Source organism: Balaenoptera acutorostrata, chromosome X, assembly GCF_949987535.1.
Source record: "Balaenoptera acutorostrata chromosome X, mBalAcu1.1, whole genome shotgun sequence".
Taxonomy (NCBI): Eukaryota; Metazoa; Chordata; class Mammalia; order Artiodactyla; family Balaenopteridae; genus Balaenoptera; species Balaenoptera acutorostrata.
This window is the reverse complement of record NC_080085.1, coordinates 94,762,447-94,783,485: the sequence shown is the minus strand read 5'-3', so window position 1 is coordinate 94,783,485 and position 21,039 is coordinate 94,762,447. Positions and strand designations below refer to the sequence as shown.

Sequence of the window (21,039 nt, the reverse complement as noted above, 5' to 3'; positions counted from 1 at the left end):
TCATGACCTTTTTTTTTTCCCCTTAGATTCCATATATATGTGTTAGCATAGGTATTTGTTTTTCTCTTTCTAACTTACTTCACTCTGTATGACAGACTCTAGGTCCATCCACCTCACTACAAATAACTCAATTTCGTTCTTTTTATGCAAAGCCCATGTTTTTTAACCATTACCTTATAGTTCATCATGGTTCTCAAGATGCTGGGAAAAAAAACTCTCAAATGCCCTTCAAATTCCAGCTGGACAGGGTCAACGTGTCAGTGTTGCTTTTTATTAGTGCTTACAGCCATCACAAAAGCATGGTGCTGTCACTTAACAATGGAGCCCCGAAATACATGAAGCAAAACCTGACTGAATTGAAAGGAGAAATACACAAGTCAACTGCAATAGTTGGAGACTTCAATACCCTACTTTCAATAATGGATAGAACAACTAGGCACAAGATCAACAAGGAAATAGAGGACCTGAACTGCACTATAAACCAACTAGACCTAATAGAAATCTATAGAATATGTCACCTAACAGTAGCAGAATATACATTCTGCTTAAGTACACCTGGAACATTCTCCAAGACAGACCATATGTTAGGTCATAAAATAGACCTCAATGAACTTAAAAGGAATGAAATCATATAAAGTTTGTTTTTTGAGCACAACAGAATTAAATTAGAAATTAATGACAGAAGGAAATTTGGGAAATTCATATATGCATGGAAATTAAATAAAACGTTCCTAAATAACCAATGGGTCAAAAGAGGAATCAAAGGAAATTCGAAAATACTTGGACATGAATGAAAATGAAGACACAGTATATGAAAACTTATGAGATCTAACTAATGTAGGGTTTAGAGGGAAATTTATAAACACCTACATTTAAAAAAGAAGAAGGATTTCACATCAATTACCTGACCTTCCACCTTACAAAACTTGAAAAAGAAGCACGAACTATGGGAATTCCCTGGTGGTCCAGTGCTTAGGACTCGACGCTCTGAGTGCCGTGGCTCAGGTGTAATCCCTGGTCAGGGAACTAAGATCCTGCAAGCCACAGAGCGCAGCCAAAACCAAAACAAAACAAAACAAAGCAAACAAAAAAACAAACTAAACCTAAAACTAAACAAGCAGAAGGAAAGAAATAATAAAGTATAGAGGATACAAAAATTGAGAAAAATCAATGAAACTAAAAGTTGGTTCTTTGAAAGATCAATAATAATAACAAACCTTTAGCTGTATAGACCAGGCAAAAAAGAGAGAAGATTCAAATTACTAAAATCAGGAATGAAAGAAGGGACATCACTGCTGACTCTACAAGGTATGGAATCATTTATAAGGTGAATATTTTGAATAAGCTTATGCCAACAAATTAGATAACCTGAGATAAAATAGACAAATTCCTAGAAATACACAAATTACCAAAACTGACTTAAGAAGACAGAAAATCTGAATAGGCCAATAACAGGAAGATAAACTGAATTAGTAATTAACTCTCCCCAAATCAATCAACTCAGTCAGTCAGTCAGTCAGTCCAGGCCCAAATGGCTTCACTGGTGAATATTGTCAAATGCTCAAAGAAGCATTTATAGTAATTTTTCAAAAACCCTTCCAAGAAATAGAAAAGGAAGGGATACTTCTCAACTCATTTTGTGATGCCAATATTACCTTGCTATACCATAACCAGACAAAGACATCACAAGAAAACTACAGACCAATATTTCTTATGAATTTAGATACAAAATATAATATAGATCTCAACAAAATACTAGCAATCTGAATCCAGAAACATATACCAAGAATTATACACCATGACCAAGTGGGATTTACTGCAGGAATGCAAGGTTGATTTAACATCCAAAAATCAATTAATATAATACACCATGTTAATAGAACAGAGGACAAAAGCCACATGATCATCTCAATAGACACAGAAAAATCACTTGACAAAGTCCAACACCTTTCATGATAAAACTCGACAAAATAAAAGGGAACTTCCTCAACACGATAAAGGTTAACTATAAAAAACCAAAGCTGGGCTTCCCTGGTGGCGCGGTGGTTAAGAATCCGCCGGCCAATGCAGGGGACGTGGGTTTGAGCCCTGGTCCGGGAAGATCCCACATGCCGCAGAGCAACTAAGACCGTGTGCCACAACTACTGAGCCTGAGCTCTAGAGCCCATGAGTCACAACTACTGAGCCCACGTGCCACAACTACTGAAGCCTGCACGCCTAGAGCCCGTGCTCCGCAACGAGAAGCCATTGCAATGAGAAGCCCGCGCACCACAATGAAGAGTAGCCCCCACTCGCCGCAACTAGAGAAAGCCCGCGTGCAGCAACGAAGACCCAACATAGCCATAAATAAATAAATAAATAAAATTTAAAAAACAAAACAAAACAAAGCTAACATCATACTTGATGGTGAAAGACTGAAAGCTTTCCCCCTAAAATAAGGAAAGGTCCAGGATTTCCATTTTCACCACTTCTATTCAACACCATACTTGGATTTCTAGCCAGGACAATTAGACAGTAAAATGAAATACAGTCATCCAGACTGGAAAGGAAGAAGTAAAACTATCTCTATTTGTAGATGACATGATCTTATATAAAGAAAAGCCCCAAGGAATCCACTAATAAGCTATTAGAACTAATAATCTCAGCAAGGTTACAGGATAAAAGCTTAGTACGCAAAAGTCAATTGTATTTTTATGCACTAGCAATAAACAATCTAATAGTAAAATTAGGAAGCAATTCTATTTATAATAGCATCAAAAAGAATAAAATACTTAGGTATAAATTTAATAAAAGAAGTACAAGACTTGTATACTGGAAACTACAAAACATTTGTGAAAGAAATTTGAAGAAGATTTAAATAAATGGAAAGACACTCTATGTTCAGGGACTGGAAGACTTAATATGGCTAAGATGGCAATACTTCCCAAACTGATCTATAGATTCAACACAGTCCCTATCAGAATCCCAGCTGACTTTGTAGAAACTGATAAGCTAATTCAAAAATTCACATGGAATCACAAGAGACCCAGAATAATCAAAACAATCTTAAAAAGAGGAACAAAGTAGGAGGACTCATACTTCCCAATTTTAAAACTTAACTACGAAGCAATGGTAATCAAAACTGTTGTACTGGCATAAGGCATTATAGGTTATATGGAATAGAACTGAGAGTCCAGAAATAAACTCTCCTTTATGGTCAAATAGCCCAATTTAAAAATGAGCAAAGGATTTGAATAGATATTTCACCAAAAAAGATATGCAAATGGCCTATAAGCACACGAAAAGATGCTCAACATCAGTAATTATTATGGAAATGCAAATCAAAACTACAGTGAAATACCACTTCACATCCGCTACAATGGATATAATAAAAAAGATGAACAATACAAGTGTTGGCGAGGATATGTTGAAACTGTAACCCTCCAACATTTCTGATGGGAATGTAAAATGATGCAGTCACTTTGTAAAACAGTTTGGCAGCTTCTCAAAATTAAACATAGAACAGCAATCTTACTCCTAGATATAAATACCCAATAGGAACAAAAAAATGTGTCCCTACAAAAACTTGTACATCAATGTTTATAACATCATTATTCATAATAGTCAAAAGGTGGAAACAACCCAAATGTCCATCAGCTGATGAATGGATAAACAAAATGTGGTCTATCCATACAAAGGAATATTATTAGTTAATAAAAAGAAATGAAGTACTGATACATGCTACAGCATGGATGACCCTTGAAAACATTATGCTAAGTGAAAAAACCAAGCTACAAAAAGACCATATATTATATGATTCCATTTATACAAAATGTCCAGAATAGGCAAAGCTATAGAGACAGAAAAGTCAATTAGTGGTTGCTTAGGGCTGGGTGGTCATTTGGGGGTGGAGGAATGGGGAATGAGTGCTAATGGGTACAGAGTTTGTTTTAGAAGGGGTGAAAACATTCTAAAACTAAATTGTGGCAAGGGGCTTCCCTGGTGGCGCAGTGTTGAGAATCTGCCTGCCAATGCAGGGGACACGGGGTTCGAGCCCTGGTCCGGGAAGATCCCACATGCCGCAGAGCAACTAAGCCCGTGCGACACAACTACTGAGCCTGCGCTCTGGAGCCAGCGAGCCACAACTACTGAAGCCCGCGCACCTAGAGCCCACGCACTGCAAAAAGAGAAGCCACCGCAATGAGAAGCCTGCGCACTGCAACGAAGAGTAGCCCCCGCTCGCCGCAACTAGAGAAAGCCTGCGACCCAACGCAGCCAAAAATAAATAAATAAATTAATTACTTTAAAAAATTGTGGCAAGGATTGTACAACCCTGTGAATATATTAAATATACTCAAAAACACTGAGTTGTGAACTTTAAATGGGTGAATTTTATGGCTTAGAAATTATGTCTAAATAAAGTTTATTTAAAAGAAAAAAAGCACAGCCCTGGGTACATGATGAACTCCCAAACATTATAAAAAGAGCAAAAATGTGCTCTGTACTTGAAAGGACCTTATGGGGTTTATCTCACATGATCCTGTCAATCCCTCATGAGGTAGGTACTATTATTATCCTCATGATCACACAGCTGGGATATGGCAGAGCAGACACTGGAACCCAAGTCTTTCTGACTTCAGATCCCAACCCCTGCTGTTTTCCATGAACCATGTTGTCTCTCTATACAGTCAATGTAACCACATTGAGTGGGTTCAATTTAGATCATAGCGGCTGTATCTAGGGAACTCTGGGTCAGCTGGGGGAGTAGTATGTAATGACCTCTGTGCCTTAGGTAAGAAGTGCTCTAGGGGAGCACTGAGCCAGGAGCACAAACTATCAGTTCAGGAAGTCTCTACCCGCAGGCACTGTCCACGGGTCCTGGCCATGCACCCGTGCTAACTCCCTGTGACACAACTGAACAATCAGCATAGCCAGCCTGGCAATAAGCTGCCATCAGAGGTGGCTCCCAGGGGCATGTCCAATAAGCAGGTGGTGACTTCTCTCAGACAAGATCTGAAAGTCCAAAGGTGGCTTCCCTCCCTGCAAGATGGAAACATCTCCCAACACCAGGCTGTCAAGGCCAGGTGATGCACAGCCTGCCACTCGGTACTGTGATTTGCAGATCTAAGGAGCAGCATGGGGCTGTGTGGAGGAGAAAATGTGCCTGGAAAAGCCCAAATCTCCTCCGGACAGAAGGTTAGAAATGCCAGGAAAGCCAGGTGCGGTAGGCTGATGGCTGGGACAGCGTGCCTCTCAGATTGTGAATCTGCTGTAAATTGCTCATCAGCTTTCCCCAAGAGGGATGCCCTAGTCTATCGCTCTGTACTCAGCCACTCGGAAGGCTGACTTAAAAGAAATGCTTGAAAAAAAAAAAAAAAAAAAGAAATGCTTGCAAAGAAACAGGACGGTGATCCAAGTAGATCAGCATATATATATGCTCAAATAGATATCTCCCCCCCCACACACACACAGCACCATGTTGACCCAACCAGCTTTCTATTGCTTGGCCTTGCTGTATTCTATAGTCCGATGATCATTACTGGTTACAATGACCTAGAAGACTTGGAATACGTTCATGTTCTTTCTGAATCATCATAAAAAAAAAAGAGTCTGCTATGTTCAGTCTAGCTTTAGCACTCTCCATGTTGTGGAGTTTTAACTTCATGAAAATCAGTAAGCCATGCATGGGCTATGTAGTAGCCTTTAACTAGAATATTCGATTCACTAGACCAAACTGTTTTCTAACCATGGGAGAAAATGTAGAGTGAGTTCCTCCAACTACAGTCCCAGTTGGGGCCCCCAAAGCCTTATTTTCCTGCATTTCCCCAGGACACAAGCGAATTCAAGGCTGGAGAGATGGTAGCTGCCTCTGGATTTCCCACCAGCGGTACAGCTGGAGAACTGGTATTTATCTGAGCCTTTCTCAAGCCCAGGTGTTGTTCTGTTGTGTCAGCTGAATTTCCCCTAAATAAACGCAAATGTACTTACTGCATTGACATTATCCCTTTAATCATGTCCATATTCCCCCACTAGATTGTAAGCTCGGTGAGGGCAAGGACCACGTCTGTTACTCATGGCTCTATCCGCAGTGCCTGGCACATAATGAATACTCGAGAAATAGTTGTTGGGTGAATAAACGAAATACCTACTGTGGGTAAACTACTGATAAAGCCTAAGAGGTAATCCCTTCCCTCCCACTTCCCCATTTTCCTTTGTTTTCTCGGTCTCAAAGGAGAGGTGATGCTTTCCCTTTTCCAGTTGTGGGTTTAACAGCATCCTTTTGGCCCAGCCGGCTGAGCATTGAGTCGGGCTAGCTGGCAGCCAGCAGCTGCAGAGGAACGAGAATAGAGGGCCGGCCAGAGAGATGAGGCCCTGAGTAGGCTGGAGTTTTGGCCCCCGAGGGAAAAGCCCAGCTGAGGTTGGCAGGATTCTTGTTCCCTATAGGCCTTTGCTAAACAACAGTTAGCACTGGGGCTTCTGTTCTGAAATGAAAGTGCGGGCCAATGGAGGAAACCCATCTCAGCTTTGTACCAGGGACTGATGGCCCCTCACTGTAACCTGGGCAGAGGTCTCCTCAGTGGTGCCGCTTGCTGTCCCGCTTGCCCGTCCTTGGGGCCATGGGATAAGATGTGCATACCAGCCCCTGACAAGTCGCGCTATGAGGCTCACGCTGTCCCACTGGCCAAGAGCACTGAGTGGCTGCTGTTGAACCCAGCATCTAACAGCCCCAAACGCCACACATGTGGGCCCCAGCGTGGACTCAGGGCCTTGGGGAAGTGAAGCACTGCAAACAGCAGGGACACCACCGTGGTCCAAGTGGCTCCTGTATGGACAGAGAGGCCTTGTGCTAGAGGCAGCCTGAGCCCCCGTCACTCTGCAGGCCCAAGGGGGCTCTCAGGAATCAGGGAGGGGCTCTAAAGCCACGCCCAGCGTTTCTAGAAGTCTCCTTTCCAGGCTGCAACACCTCCAAGAGCAATCGATTTGCCTTTGGAACAGCTTCCCTTTTCCCTTTCTCCCTCTCTATCCTGCTCAGTAAGAGGCATCATTGGGTGTGATGACAGAGAGGAAGACCACAGGCGACACTGACAAAGCTAACACTGGCCTTGCCTTCCTTTGGCCATCAGAGGTTTGGTAGTACAGATGGCCACCCGCTTCAGAGCTATTCACCTGGAGGCATGCGGCAGCTCAGCCCCTGGGCTCCTTCTATTCTGAGTCAGCTCCTTTGCTTCTCTATGTGGAGCCTCCTTCATATGCTTTGAGGCCACCTATCCTTTCCCACATGTGGGTTTGGTGGATTGCCTTCTAATTCCTGTGGACGTGATGAGATGTAAACGTGGGCCTGTCACGACGTTCGTGATGAAGAGATCATGAGATGAGAGGGTGGGCATAGGTACACGGCCCACGGGGTGCTGGTCATCCATCAGGAGTGTGTTTCTAGGGGCCTCCCCGGTGGTCCAGTGGTTAGGACTCCGCGCTTCCACTGCAGGGGGCCCTGGTTCGATCCCTGGTCGGGGAACTAAGATCTTGCATGCTGTGCAGCGTGGCCCCCCCCACCAAAAAAAAAGGAGTGTTCCTACTCTCAAACTCCTCGCTCTAGATCACATGTGACCACGCCGTAAACCAAGACAGCCTTGAAGAGAGAAGAGAGAGTCAAGCGGCAAGGCAAGTGGATGGAGCCATCAGCACGTGAGGAGGGTGACTCCTGGGTGGTCAGTCTCAGCTTCCGCCCGTGATGTTTGGGTGCTGGGATGGCGAAAGCCTCGGGTCTAATACGTAGAGTACCTGTTCCTTGGGTCTCCCCCTTCTCCTCCTACTCTGGTTCAGGGCAGCAGCATGTGGACTGGGCCGATTTGACCTGAGGCCCCTGTTTGTGTCGGCACCAGGACAGCCCCGAGGGGTGCCTGTACTGAGTTGCCTAACTGGGAAGCCTTCTGTTTGGGGGCAGCACTCGACCCTGTTTGTTCTTAGTGATCGTCCCCTCCTATCTCCAAGCCTCCTGCTGGACTGCATTCTGGGCCTGCACAGCCTTTCCTACCCCAGCCTTCCATGGCCTCTTACATCAGGCAGCTCTGTCAATGCCGACTCTGATGGACAAAGAAAGGGTTTAGCTTCATTTTCCACCTCCACTTTCAACTAAGCCAGAACACCCGTGCATCTCTCTTAGCTCACTGTAGCTCTAAAGCTTTGCCTTAGATCCAATGCAATTCTCGAATTGGCTCATGTATTGCTCGTTCGCTATTTTTATCTTACGTTCCTTGATCAACTCAGACACAAGGTATTGTCACAGGCATCCTTTGTGGGACAGGCCCATCTGAAGGCCAGCTGTCTTTTCCACTGGCTTGTGCCACGTAGGACGCAGTGGTACAGCACGGGCTCCTGGTAAACCAGGCGCTGGCAGAATGGGGTGAGCATTCCTCCATGTCTCCAGGGTCCAAAGGGCCTCTGTTACACTGAAAACCGAGACTGAGCCCTACCTGCCTTGATCATTGGAGGTGGAAGAGGCTGGCTAGCGGGCCTGGAGAAGACCATCTTCCTGGAATCCAGCAGGAGGCGGCAGTACCCCGCAATCAGGCAGGCAAAGTTGGTGGCTTCGGGCCACTCCATCAACAGCACCAGAGGCTAGGGGAGACATGGGAGGAAATGTGAGGAAACAGGAAGGAGCGGAGCAGGTGCGTGTCCAGGAGAACAACAGCAAAGGCAAGATGACTTGCATAGTTACGAGAACATACTTTCTGAACCCCAAATTAAGGCACATAGCCTGACAAATAATTTCTTCTGATTTGAGAATTTATTTATAGTAAACTCTTACCCAGGTATCAAAACTAAATCAACCTTTAATTACACATTTAATGAACCACTTTTACTGAAAAAGACTAAAATTATATAACATCACATGACTGCTGTGTGGGTTTTTGGGGGCTCAGCAGATGTGCAGGCCTGCTGGGAGAGCAGGGCTGAACCTGGGAGTCTAGGCTAGGTTGGGGAACATCCTTGACAGGAAGTTCCTCAAGTGCACAAACTCTCTCTTGCTCATTCCTATAACCCGCTATGGTACCCAGAACAGCTCCCCGGACATGGACACTCTGTGCAATCCGGTTCTCACTGTGTCTTCTGGGCCACAAAGTCTTTACGGTCTGCAGTCCTGCTCAGACCTTCATGCTCTCCCCCCGTTTTCCTCTGTTTCCCAAAGTGCTTTCACGATGTTAACTGGTGCTCCTTAAAAGAGTTCCTTGGTCAAATATGTGTGTGAAACGCTGAGTTAACCAAAGCTATGCAGATAGTTATACTTACGGGAATTCTCAGATCCTTTAATGTATTAATGTGCACTGTGAAATTTCAAGAGGGCTTTAGTATTCCAACTTTTTCCAATTATTTGATTGAAAAATCTATTTTCATAGAACATCTCATGGTAGTAGGGTTGCTTTTTCTGTTTTGTTTTGTTTAACCCACGTTGGAAAATACTAGCATACCCTGTTGACTTCTGTTCCTGACTCTAAATCAGTCAAATTAATCTTGGCGTTAGCTAGTTGACTGCTTCAGAGACCTGGCAATGATATACCAAAAAAATCAGCAACTTTTGAAGAAACCTTCCCAATGTCTGCATTGTAATTTTATGGTTTGAAAATAAATCTGGGTCAGACTGAAGTCAGCCATGAGAGTATTCTCCCTGCCATAGGGCAGTGGCCTCCAGATAAAGACCACTGAAGACTGGCTGAAGAGGGAGCGACGGGGTCGTGGGGCATCTCGTCTTTTGAGGGTTCCCGGACCAGGCATTAAGAGCTAAAAGAATTAAGAGCAGGGAATGAGTCTCTTCTCTGACTAGTGAGGGGTGAGGAGTGAGGTGAGGGGTGATTAGGGCCCCCACTAGGGTACTGGCAGTAAAAAGGGACATAATGAAGACTTGATGGAACTTGGTCACCAACTAGACTAGCCTTCTTTGGCTAGATCATCACCTTGGGAACAATTCTGAATCCAAACCAGCTCAGCTTTTAGCTAAAGTTGTACCAGTTTTCTTTGCTATCTCTCAGGATCCTGACACATAGCTTAAGTTGAATATTTTCAGTTCATATAGACCAGGGGTTGGCAAACTTTTTCCACAAAGGGCTAGATCGTAAATATTTTAGGCCTTGTGGGCCACACAGGCTGTGTTGCAAGACCTCTGCTATTGTAGTGTGAGAAAAGCCATAGATCATCTGTAAGCTAAACAAATGGATGTGACGGTATTCTAAGAAAACTGTTTCCAGAAATAAGCGGTGGCGGGTCAGGTTTGGTTCATGAGCCATAGTTTGCCACCTGATATAAAAGAAAAGCTTCTTTCCAGTTAAATACAATTGTCTGTATTCATTTGCACACCTCTCAGCTTGTTTCATTTGTCAAGTTATCTCCTTGTCCACTGGAAATTCTTCTCTTGGCTTCTGTTTCTGTGAGGTGACACTGTGCTCTGGTTCTATAATCTCTGACCACCTCCGTCTCTGTCTCTCTCTGCTTGTGCAACCTCCCCACCCGATGTCCCAGGCTCAGTGTTCAGCACTCAGTTCTACACAAGGGCATCAACTTTCACTTTTGAGCTGGGGATCCCAACGTCACCATCTCTAGTCTATTTCCCCCTTGAACTCTTCCTATCTTAGCGCTCGTACAGTGCTGGGTCTGTATCATACAATCTTGTGCTGGATCGAATCCTATCTTGAGTTGTTTAATAGTTATTGTTCATCCAATTATACAGCACGCCACGGTAAGACATTCGGATTCTGCCCCACAGGCAATGAGTTAGTGATTCTCCTATGGAACTCATTCAATACCATCAGGAAAAAAAAAAGGAACCATCCATACTCGGAAGAGCAATGGCTACTTTCTCCAGTGAGAAAGGGACCAGGGATGAGATGTAACCTTTGGGCCATTATTTGGAAGGGGCAGAGGGGATGTTTGTACCTCCAGTTAATGAATGCTTCTCAATCACAACAGAATGGTCAACTCTGGGTACAACAAAGTAGAGACAGAAGGGGAATAGAATGGGGGTGGGGGGGAGAATAAGATGCCCTTCCTTTCCGCCTTACCCCCTACCACCAGTGACAGAGGTTTGGGTGTGGATAGCTGCTACCGCCATTACTATGAGGTCCCAAGACCTGCTAAGCTGGCCTCCAGAGCATTCACAGACATGGCCGTCCCCGCTGCTACTGCTTTATTTCGGACCCTCAACGTCTTCCTCCAAGGCCAAAACTTCTCAAGGTGTATGTGAATGGGTCACAAGTGTGCTGAGATCCTGAGCCCCTCAGCCTCTGGGTCCTGTTGCCTCTGGCCACAAGGTGCCTCATCTGTTTATTCCAATGGCCGTACAAATTGTGGTATTTTCATGATATGGAAAAGGTGGGGACACACTAACCTCAAGACCTTCAATAGCCTCCTGATCGGCCTCTCTGCTTCTAAGCTCTACCCACTTCACCTCCATATTGCTGCCTGAGTGTCTTCCTAAAACACAACTCACTTAAAATCTTTAATAGCACATCACCTAAAACCCACTGCCTTCCAACGTCACACAAAGCCTCTTGTGACCCAACCTATAGCTCCAAGCATACCTCCCACTAACTCTGCCCTCCTCCCGCCACTGTCCCTCACCATATGCTCCAGCAACACCACATCATTTACAGGGTGCTAGAGAGGCCTTGTTGTTTTACCCATTCATACCTTAACCTACGCTGTTCCCTCTGACTGAAATGCTCCCGTGCCCCACTCTGTCCACCCAGCAAGCTGCTACGCACTGGCTAGATGGCTCATAGACCACGTGACCCGTTGAGAGATGCAGCTGTGCATCCCAGAACGGGGCCAACACAGGAACTGCCCTCGTGGAGTTTATAAACCATCAGGAAATAAGACATAAATGAAGGGAATTTCCTGGCGGTCCAGTGGTTAGGACTCAGCGTTTTCACTGTGGTGGCCTGGGTTCAATCCCTAGTTGGGGAACTAAGATCCTACAATTCTCGTGGTGTGGCCAAAAAAAAAAAAAAAAAAAAGACATAAATGAAATAATCACACAGAAGAATATGATTGCAAGGTATGATAAGCACTATGAAGGAAAAGTAGAGAGACCTACCAGAACACAGAATATCCTGGAGTGGGGTACGGGTGGATGGGTGGGTGTGAATGTGTGCATGTGTGACTACTTTGGTTTCAGAAGCTGGAGGGAGCTTCTTCGAGGAAATGGCATTGGCTGACAAACAGAATGAGAGACCACTGGACCAAAGCACAGGCTGACTGGCTGACTGACTGATGGACAGACTGACAGACTAGCTGACATCCTGACTCGTTAGCTGTCTGGCTGGCTGGTCTGCTGGCCGATGGACAGATCAGAGGCTGAGTGCCTAACTGGCTGATTGACTTAACTGTCTGCCTTCAATTTCCCCTCTTCTCTCTTACCCCAAATACAGCCCAATGTCGGTAAAAAAACAGCACAAAGGCAAAACCTTGCGCCCAGAGAGGGCCGAACACAGCCTCTCGTCTGCATCCACCCACAGCCCACTGGGCCCCAGCACCGGCCAAATGCAGCTGGCAAAAGGGACACAGAAGCAATTTTTGCCAGCAGCGGGGAAAATCAAATCAAAGGCAGGCAAGCAAAGAGACTGGATAGGTTTTCTTAGAAACCTTCAAAAACAACATTTTATTTTAAATAGAATTTTAATGATCATGACGTCTAATGTAATGCTTGTCCCGACAGAAAGCACGAGAGCAATAAGGCTCAAACACGAGAAGAGGAGACACACTGGACCGCAAGAGATCCCTTGGGACTTTCCTTTGATGGTTTCTTTTCCCCCCTTACGGGCTTCTGTGGTAATGGGGTATAGTAATGGCCCAGAACTGTCTCAGTCCCAGACTGTGCTGTCTCCTGAAGAAAGATATTTGCGTACTACCTCACGTTTGCTCCACTAAGAGCGAGTAAGCTGAGTGAAAACTGTAACTAAATATGCCCAGGCCATCTTCAAATGGAAAAGGAGAAAAGGAGAATGGAGTTGGAGGCATGGCCAGCCCTGAGAAGGTACAGCAGGCATTAATTTGACATGCTCTAGCCCCATCTCCTTCCTGGGGTGCCCTGGGAGCTCAAAGGCAGCCAGCACTTCGGGATGCCAGCTAGGGAGGGGACTGGATTTGCGGTAGCCTTACCTCATGCTAGCATCCCTGAAAACAGGAAAAAAAAAAATCGGAATCCAGGGGCCTGGAGGAGTAAGGGTACAAGATGATGGTCCTTGAGTCCCAGGGGACCGGTACCTTTGAGTTCTTGCCTCCACAGCACTCACTCAGTAAAGTGCAACCTTCTCATAGCCCCCTCCATGCACCAACACGATGTCCTGTTTATCCTGCGATGTAGGCTCTCACCTACATTTGGACCGTTGTTCAGTGCACTCAGGATATAGGCAGCAGGCAGTAAGGGTTAGGTATGCCTTGTGTTTTGTGTGTGCAAGACAGGAATGTGTAAGGGGATACGCATGCACTCTTAGTGATTCTATGTTTCACCCTCACTCTTTCTTTTCCATTACCACTGCTATTCCTCCAGCTCAGGCCCTGCCCTTGTCACTTCATTCCTGCACTAGCACTACGATCCCCTCCCCGCCTCCATGGCTTGGCACTAGCCTTGCAAACACCCATCTGGTACACTGGTCCCAGTCAGCTTTCATCCTGTCACTCCTCTCTTCAAGGGCCTACAGTGGATTCCCACTATTCTATCACATTGAATCTCAGTTCCTCGGACTGGCCTTCGAAGCTTTTCACCAGCTTGTTCTGCCCACTGCCAATCTCTCTCCAATCTCTTTTCTCATTATTCTCCTCTCCAGCCAAGCAACTATGCTTATCGACCTGCACATATGGCTTACTTATTTCTGTGCTTACTCTCTTCCTGTGAACACATCCCACTTCTCCCTGCTAATCCATGCCTAACACTTCAAGATCCAGCTTCAAATACCCTCTTGTGGGAAGCCAGTTCTGGTTAACCCCTTCCTCTTCTTTTGTTCCATGTTCCACACCACACTTACCTACAAAATTTTACTTCATATGAACTTCTCCTCATTGCTGTTTTGCTTTGGCAAAAATAACAGGTCTCATTTGTTGACTACTTACTCTGTGTCAGGCAGTGTCCTAAGACATTTTACCTACATTTTCTCATTTAATTCTGAACGACAACCTTTGGAGGAAGGCACTCCATTTTGCAGTTGAGGAAATCAGGGTTCAGAGACGTCAAGACACCTTTTCAAGGTCACACAGCTAGGAAGTGGTAGAGCTGGGATTTGAACCTGGTCTGATTCCAGAACTCCATACATGTTCCAATGTGGTGTGATTAAGGCAGGTCATGTGCCTTTGTGAGTCTCCCCAATAAGAGCAAGACCCCTCCTGGGCAGCATTCATGCCCACAACTGTGGCCTGATCACTCCTAGAAATGAGAATAGTGTTCCTCACTCAGGCAACATCCACTGACCCTGCTTGGGCTGGTTCCTCCCAGAGCTTTGGACCCAGAGGTCAGTGGTTCTCAAACCTGGCTGTACTACAGAATCACCTGGGAACTGAAAAAGAAATAAATCCTGATGCTCAGGCTGCACCCTGACCAATTAAATCACAATCTCTGGGAGTAGGGTTCAGTCATCTGTATTTTTTAAATATATATTTATTTATTATTTATTTTTGGCTGCGGAGGGTCTTTGTTGCTGTGTGTGGGCTTTCTCTAGTTGCGACGAGCCGGGGCCCCTCTTCGTTGCAGTGCGTGGGCTTCTCATTGCAGTGGCTTCTCTTGTTGCGGAGCATGGGCTCTAGGCGCACCGGCTTCAGTAGTTGTGTCACTCAGGCTCAGGAGTTGTGGCTCGCGGGCTCTAGAGCACAGGCTCAGTAGTTGTGGCGCACGGGCTTAGGTGTTCCGTGGCATGTGGGATCTTCCCGGACCAGGGCTCGAACCCGTGTCCCCTGCATTGGCAGGCAGATTCTCAACCACTGCTCCACCAGGGAAGCCCCCCATCTGTATTTTTTAAAAGCTCTCAAAGAAATTCTATTGTGTGGCCAACGTTGAGAATCACTCGTAGAACATAGGAGACTTGGTTGGAAAGCTGTTTCTCAGTTTTAAACCCCTTTTATTTCTCAGGAAGCCATATCTCCCCTGCATGTCTTGTCTTTCCTCCCACGCTTCCCTACCTGTCCGTTTGGCTTTTCACCCAGCAACATCTGAGGAGGGCAGCAATCATTGGTTGAGAAAGTGGCCACAAGCCAATTAAATACCAGCTCTGAGCAGGTTCCTAAACCAATGGGAAGCCAGTGAATCACAGGTGGAAAAATTAACATATTAAAGCTTACTGGGTTTCACAAAGACAAAAATAAATAATTTGCTCTTTTAGAAACAGCAAACATTCCACCTGTTAATCTGCTAACGATATCATCCCCTGGGAAATCCTTTAAGAAAGGAAACTTGCACCTCCTCTAACAGTTTCCGCCAGCTGGCAGGCAGGCCTTCCGCCACCCACACTGGTCACTCGGTGTTCACACAGGAGAGCCATGGAGGAGGCGGCTGACCACGGCTGTCATAGACTCTGCACAGGCGACAGCTGCTTGCCAGTCTGAACGAGCTGATCTATGGGAAAGGTTCTAAGATTTGAGAAGAGCTGGACTCTGGGAGGTGAAATGGGGACGAGGCTCTGCCTGCTCCCTGTCTCCCCAGGCCCCCTTGGTTCTGTCCACATAGTCAGACACCCTCTCCTCCACGGATCCAAGTGTGCACGCCTACAGCAGGGCTCCCTAACTGGCGTGCACACATCCCTTCAGCCTCGGGGGCAGCCAGGCGGGGCCTGGGGTGGCCAGAGTCCCCGGGGCTGGTCCATTTAACCCAGTGTCCCGCATGAATATAATTTTCTCTGTGTGCTGTGACACGAGAAAGATTGGGAAGCAATGGCCTGGGAGGTAGCTCCAAGTTCCCCAATTCCCCTGCCCATTGCTGAAAACCTGTCACAGGTTGATCAGACACTTTCTAGCCTTCCCTAGCACCGCCTGACCTTAATATGGGGTCAAGACAGTGTCCCAGAGGGTTGAGAACAGAAAGAAAGATGAGCCCCCAAAGGCCCAGGGTCTGAACCACTTCAGAATCACTGAACCTCACCTAATGGGTTGACATTCTGTTTCTCAAGTTCACTTCTTCCTCTGTTCCCAAGGCCTGTTCCTGGGAAGAAGTAGCCCCTCGAAGCCGCGCTTACCTTGCCATCCATGATGCTGGTCTCCACCCGGGCCACGCCCTGGTTCTCCCGGAACAGCTGGATCTTGCTGATCTTGCTGAACTCGGACAGCACAGTGGTGAGGTTGGTTTTGAGGTCAATAACATGGCTGATGCCGTGACGGGGTCCCACTAGGAGGGTGGTGGCCGACTGCTTCTCATCCTGGTGCCCCAGCGTGGCGGGCAGCATTCAAAGAAAGAAGGGCAGAGGAAGTGAGGAGAGGAGGCGGCAGGAGGAAATAGAAAACAGGCGTTGGACCGGTTCTGCTGGAAGGTCTGGAAACATCTGGAGCTCAGTGCCAGGGCCACAGGACAACCTCGAGGGGAAAATGGTCTGGGACGCCCCTGTTCTCAGGCCAGGGCCCCAGATCATCGGTCCAAATGGACACATTAGCCTCAGCAGAAGGAAGAGTGAAGAGGGCAGCAGCAGGGCTGGTTCTAGCAAAATCGTCAAATAGGTGAGGTTTATTTTGGTGCCTTTGAAGCACCCTCTTCCTACCAAGCCCCAGGGATTTTCCATTTGTTGCCTCGGGCCACTCAAGGCTCCCACCCGGTGCTCTGTCTGAACAGGTGGCACCCTGTGTTTGGTCTTTACCCTCCCTCACCAACAGCCACTTGAACTTGCACTTCTCACTTGGTGCTAAAAGCTAAAGTGACAAAGTAACTCTGCCCAAGGTGTTAAAGGTTGACTGGGCGCTTAATGACTGGAGGGGTGGAGGGGGACCTCCCTCCCTAAGAAGATATTTGCCCTTTAATAGGCACTACAGCAGTCTTACCCCAGAGGAATGACCTATAAGAATTTCAGCAGTGGGCTTTCCGTGATCCTCAAATCCCAGTATGTAAATGGCCACCTCTGCGCCTGATGGACTGGATTCCCTTAAGTGGTCCTCACAGGCTCCTTGGCGCCATCAAGCCTGAGCCCTCTGCCAGCCCATTCCCTGGCATTAGCATCATCCCGAGGAACCTATTCCATCTGCTCTAGACACTTCGATAAGCGGCTTTCCATCAGTTGCCCCTGGAGCATGACAGCGCGTTCCACAGAGCATGACAGGCACCTGGATCCAGTCAGCAAGATGATTTGAATTTCCTTTCACCAAGGCTCACTAGGGTAAACTAGCCTGGGGCACAGTCTTAGGGGGACCACTTGTGCCCCGCTGGAGAGGAGCGTTGCTGTAGTGAAGGCCCTGGCAGGGAGGGGGGGCGTCTGGGCTAGAGGATTGAGGGAATATGGGTAAGAGCAATGCAACAGGGCAAGGGTCGGCAAACTCTGGCCCACAGGCCAAACCCAGCCCTCTGCCAGTTTTTGTCCGGCTCACGGACTAAGAATGGTTTTATACATTTTTAAATGCTTGGAAAAAATTCAAAAGAACCGTATTTTGTGACATGTGAAATTCACATGAAATTCTCATTTCAGTGTCCGTAAACAAAGAGATATTGGAACACAGCCAGGCCCATTTGTCTATGCGTTGTCGACGGCTGCTTTCACGCTGCAATGGCAGGGCTGAGTAGTTGTGACAGGGACCTTCATGGCCTGCCGGCCAAGCCTAAACTATTCACTTATCTGGCCCTTTATAAAAAAAGTTTGCTGACCTCTGAATTTGAGAAAAGGGGGCACAGAAGAGCCTAGAGGGATACTGTAAACAAATATAGCCTCCTACTTTACATTTTATCTTTTCTTTCTATCTGCATCGCGCGGCTTGCGGGATCTTAATTCCCCAACCAGGGATCGAACCCAGACCCTGGGCAGTAACAGTGCGGAGTCCTAGTCACTGGACCGCCGGGGAATTCCTGAAATTTTTTACATTTTATTTTATTTTATTTTATTTTTTTGCCTCCTACTTTAACCATTTTACCAGAGGCGGGACCAGAGCACCACGGGAGGGAAGAGGGAGAAGAAGGAGGAAGAGGAGGGGAGGCCTTTCAAAATATCTGCTGACAGAGCATGCCACCTGAAAGATCTAATGGAGTCCCCTCCTGTCCCCCCAGCCAAGGACAAGCGCCCCCGAAGGGTTCCCTCCCCCTCACTGCCCTCACTGACCAGGCCCACAGTGTTGAACAAAACGCCCGTGAACGTCGGAAGTTCATTCAGAATTCGAAGATACTGGAGTTTGGCCTGAATTGCAGAGCCCTGTGGAAACAACCGACTCAGAGATATGAGAAACTTGAGGTGCACGGGAAAAGCAAACCCATGTTCACAGGAAGGAGGGTCAACAGCTTAGGACAGGCACTAGTGAGACCAGTCAGCAAGCCCCACTGTGGGACGCTCGGGAGAACCACAGGAAGGTTCCAGTTTGGACAGCTCTTGCCAGACTCTAGCAGCCCATCTCCCTTCCTAAACCCTCCTCCTATGCCCTGATCCTCATTCCTGAAGAATCCAGCTTACTCATTTTGTTCCTTGGTTAATTTCAATGCCTTTCCCCAACTCCAACACCCTACGACATCTATACCTCTCTCCTGAGATCCCTGATGGCCACTAGGTAGTGCCCCCCTCAACTGGGGGTCGCACTCAATACCTTTATCCTGAGCACCTCTAAGTCCCGAGCCTGCTCTTCCTCTGGCAGAAAAGTCTCCATCAGTGGTACCCGCATCCCCCGGGCACTTGAGCCAGAAACCTGTGAGTCACACTGGACTCCTCCCTCAGCCTCTCACCTGAGGGCCACCAGTCACCAGATCATCTTGATCCTATCTCCTAACTCCCTCTCCACCCTACCCATCCCTCTTCTCTAGCCCCGCGGTCATTGCCTGGATGTCCCCCACTTGCATCACGGTGGCAGCCGGGTTACCTTCAGTACTAACACTCCTTTCCCTCCACCCCTCCGCATTTGCAGTTAGACGGAGCAGCCTAAAACATAATCACACCACTGGCCGCTTAAACCCTTCAGTGTCTCCGTGCTACCTACAGGGTGAAGGATAACCCCTTTCCACGGCACACGAGGCCCTCCGTGAACAGGTTCCCGCCAACCTCTTCGGCCTCCTCTCTTGCCCGCACCCCACTCAGGCAGGTTCCTTGAACCCTCCGCACTGGTTTATGCTGATCTCTTTGGATCTCCCTGCCTGGGAAAGTCTTCCTCCCCGCAACTGATCTAGACAAGCTTCTATCTGTCCTTTAAGACCCAACTCTGGCATCAAATGCACCGATTCCTGGCCTTTTCCATCTCCTTCAGGCTGGGCTGGCTCCTCCTCCGCGCTTCCAGGGCACCTGCACTGGTCGCACTGCGCTGTGACTGCCTCTTGTTTCCCCACCAGCCTGTGCCTGACTTGAGGGCAGAGACCGGGCCTTCTTCATCTTTGTATCTCCAGCCCAAGCACTGGGGGTGGGGGGCGCTCAGAAAAAGTGTTTGCTGAGGAGATGGTTGGGAGCCCTGAAGCTCTCAGCTGGGAAGAAAACAATCTGATTAAATATGCACAGCAAGGTAGGAATGGCTTAACTCTCCGGGGAAATCTGCATCTTAAAAGAGAAGCTAGTTGGTAATGCAGGGAATCTGGAATGGGTGGAATATAAGGGAGCAACTGTGTCCAGTGTCTCCATCGGCATGTGGATTCTGGTGCCCCCTCACCACCCGCCTGCCTCCGAGGCAAGCAGACTGAGCCTTGCAGGCCTGAGAAGGGCCTGCGGGGCTGGGAAGGCAGGGAGTGGGAAAGTGCAGGAGAGCACAGCAGGGACCTGAGTCTTCCACCTGCCACCAGGCGACCCATTCTCCAGGTCAGGCCTTGTCCCATGGGGCTGGGCTTTTATCTCCCAGAATTCCCTGTACCAGGGCTGATGAATTAGAAAGCTGATGAGGGACAGAGCAGTCGTTTCCATGGGAAACATGTCTCCCCAGGGTCCAGTACTGTCCACACGACAGGTGCTTCATCAGCACTGACTAAATGGGTGGAACGACCCAAGAATATTCTCCTCCTGCACCTTGGTCCCTTTGCTTTGAGGACCCTGGGCTCTCCCAGTGACTTGCCACTGAGCAGTCTCTGGGGGTGGCTCAGGCTTGGGGAAAACCCCTCTCCACAATCATGCCCCATATCTGGCCAAGCTAGATGTGTATCCAAGTCAAAAACAGTGGGGAGGGTTCCCCAGAAGACCACACCTGCTGGGAAACCACACAGGAGTCCCCCATGGCCACTAGTGCCTGAGCAGGGTGCCCGGTGGCCTACTCTGGATACCTTGGTGCTGCTGGAAGGATGTGTTTGGTGCGCCTTCAGCTGCTGAGAGAGAGATTTCCGGAGGTTCTTCTCTTTGATGCCCTGTAGGAGGGAGGGGGGAAGAAAGGGTTCCAGGCCCCACTCCTTCCTAAAAGCAGAAGAAAAGTAAGAAATTAGAGAGACAAGGTGAGACAGAGAAAGCAAAATGGTAAGACAGAAACTAGCTGAAATCTGAGACAGAGATGGAGGAATGGAGATTAGGAGAGAGAGACAGAGAGGGGCTGGAGGCAGGCGAGTAACATTGGCCACAGTTCTCTAGTAGAAGCTGTAGCTCAAGGGCATCCTGGTCTAGGTGTGAGGAATTCCAATTCTCACTCCCATCCCAGGCCCACATTCCTAAAAAGCAGAGCACAGCTCAACCACTGCACCTTCTCCCTACACAGCTATTTGCCCCCATCCTGAAGGGCCCTGGAGCAACTCACTCCACATTCTTGAGTGAGATCTTCTGACTAGGTCGAGTAGCTGAGACAGTGATATAGATGTGGAGGGCAGCAAGGCCCAAAAGCATCTCTGGCTTGGGGTCCATTCCAAAGCGTTCTCGGATGACATCGTTCCGACTCTGTGAGAGAGGGCAGTCCAAACCCGTCAGTTAAAGGAGACGTTCCCTCCCCACCCTCCCACCCCGCCACGGACTC

General features: G+C 47.6%; 1 protein-coding gene across 3 annotated transcripts in view; it reads right to left on the bottom strand.

The window, feature by feature from the left end:
- The window catches only part of FRMPD3 (FERM and PDZ domain containing 3), a 79,383-nt gene that overhangs the window by 7,816 nt on the left and 50,528 nt on the right, over positions 1-21,039 (bottom strand). For all 3 annotated transcript variants that reach the window (XM_007198590.2, XM_057537535.1, XM_057537534.1), the window contains 5 exons: positions 20,827-20,963; positions 20,366-20,492; positions 18,246-18,335; positions 16,191-16,370; positions 8,454-8,598 (listed from right to left, as the gene is read on the bottom strand). In XM_007198590.2, the coding sequence (XP_007198652.2) occupies positions 8,454-8,598; positions 16,191-16,370; positions 18,246-18,335; positions 20,366-20,492; positions 20,827-20,963 (679 nt within the window). The remainder of the gene's footprint in view (positions 1-8,453; positions 8,599-16,190; positions 16,371-18,245; positions 18,336-20,365; positions 20,493-20,826; positions 20,964-21,039) is intronic.